The sequence below is a fragment of the Cynara cardunculus genome, assembly GCF_001531365.2.
Source record: "Cynara cardunculus var. scolymus isolate 2C chromosome LG 3, CcrdV1, whole genome shotgun sequence".
In the NCBI taxonomy this organism is placed as follows: Eukaryota; Viridiplantae; Streptophyta; class Magnoliopsida; order Asterales; family Asteraceae; genus Cynara; species Cynara cardunculus.
In genome coordinates, this window is record NC_037530.1 from 34,255,008 (window position 1) to 34,266,616 (window position 11,609).

Genomic DNA, 11,609 nt, shown 5'->3' on the forward strand with positions numbered 1-11,609 from the left:
TTTCAAAGGCAAATGGTCCATATGCAGAATGCAGTATCATTTTTACAGTAATAGAATCAAAATTTCGATGCGATACATAATACAAACAGTACTAGTAGTACTAATCCATTTGAAACAGAGAACTTTAGCATACTTCCTAAACCTGCTGGCTCTAATTCGAGGGATTTTTCTATTAATCAATTTGAAATCCAGTTATAGGAACGAAAAGTGTTACCATTCTTCTACAATCTGCAAAATTACCAATGAGTTTTTGAACCAAGAGGGATGGTGTTGGACCCTGAAATCATTCCTCGGTTGCCACCAAAACCACCTCGACCTCTTGATCTGAAGTTCCCACCAGATCCCCCTACATAACATAGCAAAAAAATCGGCATCAGCCCCGTCATCCATAAAATCAACTACTAACACTTGAGGTATGTTTGGAGAACATTGAAATAATTGTGGAAGGTTTTTAGGTTTTACTTTGACGTGTTAGTAATTTACCCATCTTACGCTATCTGCTTGATTTTGTTCCACTTATTTCCGTGGACAAAAAAAACTCGGTCCTGTTCTCTCTCTGTCTAACAAACACACCTTATCATCTCTTGGGTCTAAAACTTAAAATTTCAACAAAATCCCAAGTTAAAAAATTACTTACTTGCAAACAAATTTCCTCCAATGTTTTCTTTGTTGAGGAGTATTTCACACACATTTCACAGCAATAAAATAACAACAAAATAAATGGTTCAAGATTTAAAGAGACTACCTCCAGGACCCATTGACCGGGTCATTGAAGATAACGCAACAGGAACAACTTGGCCAGCTTCTTGAAGGATCTTAATGAGCTCTCGAGCATGCTTCGAATTTGAATGCGTGAAGAACGTAATAGCAATCCCCTTGGCACCTGCACGCCCCGTACGTCCTATCCTGTGGACGTAATCTTCGAGACTTGACGGGAAATCATAATTGATGACGCATTTTATGTCCTTCACATCTACGTTCAATATAAGAAATTAAATACAAAATAATTCTACATAGAAAAACCAATTAGATTGGAATGAAATGGCAACCTTATCCCTGCATTCCTAAGATCTGCAAAGATCATTACATAAGATACAACACATTCATCAAATGTGACCACCTCAACCTTGCAGGGATAAGGAGCAGCACCACCACTACCTCCGCCAATTCCATATCCATAAATCCAACCAATCAATAATCTTTTGTTTGTACGAGTCAACCGGGCTGTCACGACCACCAACCTCATAACTGTGGATGGGCAGCGATACCTTCTACCAAGATGGGCATCACAATAAAATCAGAACAAGTTCAGCCAAAGGAAGATGCTTCACATGCACCTCCGTATGGACTATTTGATTGCTTCTGAAGTTGAATACCAACCAAATGAACCTAAGACCACAGTCGGCCATAACATGTTCAAAATAGCTAGTTTACCCTACCAAAATGGCATCCAACAGCCACTGGCACCAGGTAAAGACATTTCTACGGCCCCTTCAAAGAAAAATCACACGTTCGTTCCGTGATACCATGCGCCCATGTCCATGTAACAAAGCAGTATCAGTTTGGCATAATTCTAATTGCATCCTAATTCTATTAATCCTCCATCAACTCATCAGGGGTTTCGGTGGTAAATGCACATTGCACACATTGATTATAACTTCAAAAATAATTAATATTCAAACATTTCAAAAATTATCTACAATGTCAAGTTGAATATAATCTATTTACCGATTGAACATAAGTTGCAATGTATCTATATTTCACAAGTAAATGTACGACCAAAAAACCAATGAGTTTCTTACAAAAAGTAGCAGCCTTCAGTTCCACAACTAGAAAGATGTTAACTGTTATTGTTTGTAAAAAGAATCCAATTTATTGCAAGTCACAATGAACTCCAGAATACACTCGCAGATACGTCTTTAAACCATATAAAATGCACTCTGCTTTCAGAATGAAGAAAAACACAGTAACAATGAAAAGCAATTATCTATATTGCATTCACATTGTCAAATTACGATTTCAGAAATTACAGCAGTATTCTATGCAGAAAAGTACCGTTTCAAATTAGCACATCTAAAGCATATTAGAAGAAACAATTCAAATGAAAGCTCCGCTATTTATGTAAACTCCATGCCTATACAGCATAACACACATTCATGTTACATGAGAGAATTTTATGTTACGCATCATCTAAAATCTTCCTAAAAATAATCATGAAGAATCTTGATATTAAATTATCAATGAATATTTATTGCAAAAAGTTATGCATATAATATTATATAGCTCATATAAATCATGTAGTCAACCATGTGATTTAGATATCTATTATAGAACTAAAGTAATAATGTATATGTTAGCCATCATGATTAATTGTTTCTATATATAATGCATTATGTTATGCTAAAAGGTGGGATGATATCAGTAAATCCAAACTTCCTAGGTTAATTCTGCTGCACCAGCTAGCATTTCCTTAATCCTTTATGATTCTGTGCATTCCCATACTAGGAACTAGATACTACAAGAGAAGTCGAAATGATACTGCCTCCCTGTATAGATTCACCTCTGATAAGCTGAAAATATCCAGTTCACCAAATAACCATTCCTGCAATGGTTACACATTCCTTTTCGCACCCAAACCACAAATTATTTCCTAGGTAAGTAGACAGCAGCCGGCGACTCCCATAAGATGGATTTTGTGACCTAAAAAATATGTAAGCTTCCTAGCACACAGTGATCCTACCAAGACCACGGGCAGCAACATCAGTGGCGGTCATTATAAGACTCCTGCCACTTTTAAACTCTGCCAAGACCCAATCCCTTTCGTCTTGGCTTTTATCACCATGGATGGATAATGCAGGCCATCCATCCATTCTAAGTTGTCTTGTGACTTGATCACATCCTTTCTTTGTTTCCACAAATATAAGTATTCTGCTTCCATCCATCATTTCTTTGAGCAGTCTGATAAGCCTACATGAAAGAAATTTAAAAATCAAATACCCCCAAACTGGTGAGAGATGAAAGGAACTGTTTGCATGTAAAAAGGTACCAATTGATACCTGTTGTACTTTTCCACCTCCGTGACGACTTCAATAACCTGGTTTATAGACTGATTCGCTTTCAGAACAGCAGATCCAATGATCACCTAAGAAGTTCAGGTTTACAGAGGAAGAAATAAGCAATACAATTAAAGATGTAGCCTACATAAGGTCAAAACAGATAGCTCCATCCCTCGCGTAAGGATGCAGAATAGTAACCTTATACGGATTGCGTAAGAACTGCCTCGCCAAACTCTCCACCTCTTTAGGCCATGTTGCACTCCAATAGAGAGTTTGTCTATCTGGCCTGATCTGTGAAAAATGAAGCACCTCCAAAATTTAGCAAATGCTACTTTCTCATCAAAGTGTCAACCAGAACTAGTTGCAAATCAGTAAATCAGTAACAACTAGTTTAACTGAATTCAGTAGCACACACTGACAGCTTTTAGGTACTTAAAAGTACTTTCCAACATATTTGATGTTTACAGGTCCTTTACCACATTTATAGTTTTGTTTCGTTAAGGGTGGAATACCCAAGTATTCTCTTGAGATCTACAATTTCCAAAAGAAAATCCTTGAATACCATAGATGAGAAAGCAGAAATATTCATACAACTGCATTTACAAATGCAGTTCATGAAAGATACCATATGAAGGTGTAGCAGAAGTTATTCAGATCAAACACAAATAGGAGAAGTTATCATACTTGGCTGATAATTTTCCTGATTTGAGGTTCAAACCCCATATCCAACATACGATCAGCTTCATCCAAGACAAGGTAAGTCACTCTCCTCAAATTTGTGTGTCGAGCTTCTAGCATGTCTATTAGCCTACCAGGTGTGCCAATAACAATTTCAACCCCTGAAATGAACAGTTACATGGACTAATAAATTCCCTTTCACTGCACAAGCAGATGTCAGATTTACGAAAAAATATAGTTTGGATAGACTGACAATTACCGTACCTCTTTGAAGATCACGAATCTGCGGTCCCTTAGGTGCACCACCATATATGCAAGTGCTTCGTATGTTAGAATGTGACCCAAACTTTCCAGCTTCTTGTTGGATCTGTACAGCCAATTCTCGAGTAGGGGCCAGTACTAGTACAATGGGTCCTTCTCCATGAGCTGAATATTTTTGGCAATGATGGCAAAAAATAACATGATAAGCAAGAACAATAGGATTTCAACCAAAGCAAAGAAAAAGATATACTAACCCAATGGAGGTTGTGCCGAAACATGAACCAAAGCAGGCAGCAAATATGACAAAGTCTTGCCAGAACCAGTCTCAGCAATCCCAATTAGATCTCTTCCCTTTAAAGCCATAGGCCACCCTTGGGCCTGAATTGGAGTCGGCTCAACAAAGCCCAGTCTGGAAATGACCTCTAGACAATAATCTGCCAAATAAAAAAGCAGTTAGTTGACTAATAAGAGTCTGACAGATCAAATATTAGAAAGAAACAGCAATATCTCGAGATGCAGACTGATTACCAGGAAAACCTGCCTCGTGAAACATTCGGATTGGCTTTGGGACATCAAGACCTTCAACAGTAATCTCTCTCCGGCCACGGTAAAGTGCCACCTCTTGGTCAGTCATGGCCCTTACAGAAGGAGACTCGATATAGAAGCTCTTCTCAAATGGTACCAAGTTGCCAAAATCCTGCTTTGGTAGAGCTATATTATCCAAGTCCCCTTTAGAGCCACCACCTCTTCCTCCCCTCCCACCACCACGACCACCATCAAAGCTCCTCCCTCCACCTCGTCCACCACTGCCAAAACCTCTACCTCCATCACGGGCACCACCCCGAGACCCTCTGTCAAAACCCCTACCACCGCCACCTCTGCTCCCACCCCGACCTGAACCAAAACCCCTACCTCCTCTACCTCTACCACCATCAAAACCTCCATTGCTCATCCTTCCACCACCGCCTCTACCACCCCTGACAGAACCGAACCCTCTGCCACCAACAGGCCCACCAGCGCCCACATCAAAACCTCCCCTAACACCAGGTTCAAAAGGAGGGAACCCACTTCCAACACCTCTTCCACCGCCCACGGAAGACGGCGGTCCTGTTGGTGGACCTCTGAATGGAGCCGGTCCACCGCGGACATAGTTGGGAACAGCACCACCAGTCCCGGCACCCACGGCAGGGGGTCCCATAGGCGGTAATCCCATAAAATCACTGACATATTCAATATGTAAAAACAGAAACCATTCAATCAAAACTACCAGCAAAAAGTAACAACTAGGGAACAACCAGATACATGTTAACTTCGCATGTGAAAGATCTGAAAGAAAAAGGTAGATTTTTGAGGTACCTCCGACGCTGATGGTAAGAGCCGGCGTCCACAACTCTGGCGTCGTAACGATTCATGGCGGTTGAAGTAATTCAGAGATTGAAATGGAGAGAGTTTTCCAATTTTAGGGTTAGGGTTTTGAAAAGTGTTGGAGGGTTTGACTGATCTAGAGGATGAAAAAGAGAGGGCATGAAAGGATATATTCTGTGTTCGGGGGAAAATCTCTTCTTTTAGATATTTTGTCACCTCACCTTCCTAATTCATTTCTATTTCCCAATTGTTCATTTACAAACATTTTTTTACGTTTGCGAGGGATACTTGTGCATTACACCAATACTAGTTATTTATCTGCGCAATACGGTGGGAGTCATGAATTTTAACGATTTTAAAGTTTCATTGGTTTTATAAGATAAGATTTAACGATGACATAGGTTACACTTGGTCTTTACATATTAATACAATTTGAATAATAAGAGTTATGGTTTCAATTACAGACTATCGATGAAAAAAATTGTATGACAGTTTAAAATTCAATATATTTAAAATCCAACATATTTAAACGACTCCACAAATGTATTTGATTTACACCAAGAGTAAAGAACCAATAAACTTGAGTTTTAAGATAAACATTCAAAACCAATAAAGAAAACTATAAATTTGACAGATCATAAGCCATGAAAAGACAAAAAAAGATGAGTTTTAGAATGAAATTTCAACTGTTTACCCTCTTTCTTATCCAGAAACTCAGATTAAGGTTGAATTAATACACCCAAAAACATAGTAATTCAAAACATATTATACAGTGCAATTTGGATAGCTTAACCCCAAAATATATAGTATATATATAAATAAATAACTATAAAGGTATAAATCGTAAATATTAAAAATATTTTTCACAATATATATAATATATAATAATATAATTAAGTCAAAAACTATTCAATATTGGACTCATTTCGAAGGTATTAACGAGACGATTATAATGGTGTAATTTGTTAAAATAAAAATGTATTTTTTAAACATGTTTTAATTGATAAAGATTTAAAATGAAACATTTAAAAATAAAGAACGTAAAGTAAATTAATTAATTAATTAATTATATAGGTATAAAGTGTAAATTTAAAATTATAATTTTAAAAAATCGATTGTGAGAGGATGAGTGTATGTGAAGGTGTGAATGTATGTGAGGATAGGAGGGGGTGAAAAAGCGAAAAAGTGAGTATAAAGGGTATTTTGTTCCTTTAGTATTTTAAGATTTTAAGACTTTTGCTAAATTTGTTTAATAATATAGTATAGATTGTCGGTGTTATAATACGATTTTATGTGATTTTGAGAAAAATTATAATATTTTTATTTTTTTAATAAAAAATATATCGATATTAATATCAAATTAACTATTTAAAAGTTATTGTGTTATTTTTTTAATTCAATTTTTTTATTATAATTTAATTTAGGTTTAATAAATAAGTAATTTATTTTTGATTTAATAATATAATTTTTTATAAATATAATAATTAAGTATTCTGTTAGAACACAATAGTTATCTTAATTATATTTTAGATTTTTTTTATTTAAAATAAAATGTTTATCTTGTATTTAATTATGTTTATCTGCAGTTAGTTACACGACTTCAAATATGAAGTTTTAATAAGTTGTACTTACGTACAATTTATATGTAATCTTGAATTTAAAATAATATGCATCAATAAACAGTACTTCATGCATACAAAAATAATTTTTAAGAGTTTTTGTCAAATGCTTTATAATATAGTATAGATTTAAGGGTGATGTTATATGTTCTTTTTAAATGTTAAAATTAGATTAAATTATACATTAAGATTATAAAAATAAGTCTTGATATGTATAAAAATGAAATTAGTAAATAAAGGTTTTTCTAGGGGCCATCTACCAAAAACTTACTCAATAAGTGCTTACCGGTAAAATTTAACATAATTATTTACTTATCGGGTAAGATTTTTGTCCACCAAAATAACACCATATGCAATAATTTACCCGATAAGCTCTTAACATGGTAAGAGTTGTCGTCTTCACTTACTAGGTAAGACTCTTGTTCTTTGTTTCGTTCTTACTGAGTAAGATTCTTGGTCCTTGTCACATTCAACTAGTAAGGTAATGTAGCATGGTAAGTGCTTACTTGAGTAAGTGTTTAATTCCTAAAAAATTCAATATTTAGATCATAGAAAAATATCAGGAATCGACAAAAATAGTCAATCCATTAAAGTCAATTCACTTTTTAGATGTATTAAAAACCCAAATAATCATGGTTTACACAAAATCCTTACACATTGATTTCAGCCAAAAAGAAATTAAAAACAAACCTTACACAGAAACCTCTTTTTGCATAAACTTTCTCCATGAACTTTTCACAGTCAATCCCAAAAGAAATCTTCCAAATACATAGGCATATAACTTAAAAGCTAACATATTTCATGTCAGGTTAAGTTACAATTGATCCATACATAAACATCTAAACAAAAGATTGAATCTAAGATAATAATAGGCAAGTCTCCAAGCGTGTCCTTTGTGCTTATCCAACCAATAACTACATAGCTCTGAGATGCATATTATAGTTGGCGTATAAAGTTTAGTGACTTCATGGTTTGCGTGAATAAAATCATTTCATATCATACATATTAAACAATATACATTTTCTGAAAACATACAACATTGAAGGAAACGAGACCTCATAATTGTCTCATCGAGTACAAACTGATAAGCAGCAAGCGTTCATTGGGTGTGTATGGCTCACCAATAGCCAGTAACCTATTATGGGGTCGGTGTTGCCATGTCACAGGCATTCCTTGGTGTGTACGACTCACACAGAGCTAGTCATCCATTTCAGGGGCGTGCCTCCCCTTAAGTGTGTCCAACCAAAATGACATCTTATACTTCAAACTATGTACCATTTGTACAATTTAAACCACTTGAAAACTTAAGCATGCAAGATATGTTTAAAAACCATAAAACAGTTAGCATGCATGCTCCATAAAGCTCCATATACATGTAAACATATGACATGCATTTAAAATTGTCACCATGCATAACATTCACCACCACAAAACCATAACATGATAAAAATAACTTTATAAACATGTATGCATCCATTGTAAGTCTCATGAAGACTCACCTGATTGCATAGATTGACTACGGATAGCTCTTGACTGAAGACCTGAAATCGATGAAAAACCAGGAATTTCGACTCCAAACTTTGAACTCAGATTTCTCTCTCCAGTGGCGGATCCAGGGAATTTTATTATTGGGGACAAACTTAGGGAGTTGGGGTGTCAAAAAAAAATCTGAAACCTAATAACTCATCCGAACCAAGACGATTTGGGTTATTCGGTTGGCCGCTTAAACTGTTCAGTTTAATCAAATAAATATAACTTTTTCCGTTTTTTGATTACTTTTTACTATTTCGGATAAACAGAGACGTTGTACATATATTTTTATTTCGGTTCAACTTAAAACAAATGAACACAATACACATTAATAGTCAATAACAAGAAATCAGAGGGCAAGAAATTAGATTCAATTAGAAGAAAATTAGAGAGCAAAATACCAATATGCTATAAATAAAAGATAAAATAGTAGTAAACCTTATATCAAAATAACAAACTCAAGAACCCTAAATCAAATATCAAGATAAACTAGTAGTAAACCTTTTTTAATTGTTGGGGGGCTATTTGTAATTTTAGGTTAAAATATATATGTAAAATTACAAGGGATGCTCTTCTTGTGGGTTTGTTGGGGGCCTGTGCCCCCTATGGGTTTGCTATGCATCTGTCACTGTCTCTCTCGATATATGCTTATTTCTAGAACTATCTGAATGAAAATGTTCCTTAAGGAGTGTTCAGTGTTCTACATATGTATGCAAAAATATTTGGCATATTAGTTGAAAAAACGGGCCAATAGGTTGTTAGAACGAGAGGTAGCCATCGAAACTCGTATTTTGAAACAGATCATGAAAAATATGCCATTCAGACCCCTAAACTATCTGACATGTACATTTGTCCCCCTAATTTCACTATTTGGGTAATTTTTACATTTTACCTCAAAATAAATAAAATCATTTTAGTTTATTTTTCTTTTCCCTCTTCTTTTCATAACTATTTATTTACCTGATTTTAAGATGTTACAAACTTTAAAAAGTTATTAAAAAAGCGACCCTAAAACAAAACATTGTTGTCACCGCAAGATTTGGTCGATCCAATTGGCTATTTTGTTCAATTTCCACAAGATAACAATTTCAAATAAAAAAAATATATCATGGTCCGAATTATGATTTACAAGTTATGAAATAATTATGATAATTGGGGGTAGGAAAATCATGATCGGGATAGTGGACCAAAAGCTATGGCCCAGCTCCGCTGGAGAGGCCTCGCCTGATCTGAGAAGTGCTAATTCGGTTCTCCTAGGGATAAGAGACATAGGGCTAAAGAGAGAGCCAAAAAAGGATCTTTCGTGTATAATCTTGCATAATCTCGAATGTTCTCAGTTCCGGTACGTGCCCGTAAATGGACCTTTATGAGCTTCTAAATTGGAGTTCCAAAATTTATCATCTTTTAAATCTTCAAAGATTTCGATTCAAACTACTAGTAATTGAGTTATGGCATGGACCGTTAATAAAAACGAACCGGGATAATTATCCCGAAGCAAATGAAGTTGAGTTATTCTATTTTCATTTTAGTTTTAGTTCCAGCTTGCTTGGCGTGTTTCGGTTTTCGATTAAATCGAATAAGGAACTACTATTAAAAAAAACCACTAATTACACCTATTATTTATTCCTGCCCTTATAGGTTTCAAGTTTTATGTTTATATTTAAAATACCAATGGGCCGTCCACCAAACGCTTATCCGGGTAAGTGTTTACTAAGTCACGTTACCTCAGCAGATGAATATGATAAAGACCAGGAATCTTACCCGGTAAGAATGAGACAAGGACCAAAAGTCTTACCTGGTAAGTGAGGGCGACGACTCTTACCACGATAAACGTTTACCGGGTAAATTGTTGGCTACGATGTCGTTTTGGTGGACTAAAATCTTACCCGGTAAGTAAATGATAGAGTTAAATTTTACCGATAAACACCTGTCGGGTAAGTGTTTGGTAAACGACCCATATCTCTCTATATATAAAGAGAGAGGGAGATTCAAATACAAACCATATAATTCTTTCAAACCATACAAGCCCAATTTCAACATTTGATTTTATTTATTTTGAAATTTAGAGACAGTTATCAAATGCGATTAATAGTAAATTTAGGAATCAATTTGATACACAACATTGATTATCTACATGTACAGTTGGGTTCAGTTTATATTTGAACCTCCCTATATATATTTTTAAATTAAAAAAAAACTTTTATGAATAAAAAAGAATTAGAACACTTATTCTGTTTATTCGATAACCAAGCAGTTGAGAACGTGAGGATAGGAATAGGAATCATGGGATGTTCGGATTGTTGTAGAGGGAACATGTGAACACGAGTGATAACAATCAAGCAATGGAGTGAAAGTTAGTAAACTGGGATACATGTCAATATCATAAGGAACTGTATGAGTAGTCTTTTTTGTGGTAAATGCAATAAAGTACGTTTGGGAGAATATAGTTCGATTGTTGCAATAACGGGAAACAAGTGCACACAAAACACGAGTGCCAAAATCATCAAACATGTGATGGATGTAGGGGTGACATGCATATTATCGTAAACCACCATAATGTCCAAATATTGTAACATCCCAAAATTTCAAATACTTAAATATAACAAAATTAGTATCCCAAGATCAAACACTTACATTGCAGCGGAAATAAAATCTCTAATCTTACAAATTATATCAACATCAACATTACAATCTTGACGAACATATTTTGCTCTATATAACAATGTCTTGATCTGCACATGTCATTCTTTGATGTTAATCCTTATATCTCTCTTTATCCAACTTTTCTTTCCAGTCTAATAGCCGCCTAGGTGAAAAAAATATAAAAGAGTTTTGGGTGTGCCTTAGGCCCAGTAAATCCACGGTTTTCATGCATGAACAACAACTTTTACGATAAACAATTTTCACAAAGCTTCATAAATTAGCATGTCTTGATGAGAATAACATTTTCACAAAATAAAGATTGTATGGTGCGTGTCTACATCACAAAGCAATGGCGTCATGGGAGATGTTTACCTCACATAGCATTACCTGGTGAACTCACACAACATGTTCTCACTTACGGCTTAGACAAGCTCACAAAACATGCTCGTCATTACAA

General features: G+C 35.1%; 1 protein-coding gene across 1 annotated transcript; it reads right to left on the reverse strand.

Annotated features, from left to right (window-relative positions):
• On the reverse strand, nucleotides 1-5,512 carry LOC112509385 (DEAD-box ATP-dependent RNA helicase 20). Its single transcript, XM_025114321.1, has 10 exons — nucleotides 5,352-5,512; nucleotides 4,524-5,215; nucleotides 4,250-4,429; nucleotides 3,999-4,160; nucleotides 3,741-3,895; nucleotides 3,255-3,347; nucleotides 3,057-3,142; nucleotides 2,741-2,967; nucleotides 746-973; nucleotides 1-346 (listed from the first exon to the last, which is right to left on the reverse strand). Exons 1-10 carry the CDS (start codon nucleotides 5,405-5,407, stop codon nucleotides 237-239), a joined length of 1,989 nt encoding a protein of 662 aa, XP_024970089.1. The 5' UTR covers nucleotides 5,408-5,512; the 3' UTR covers nucleotides 1-236.
• Nucleotides 5,513-11,609: the final 6,097 nt, after the last annotated feature.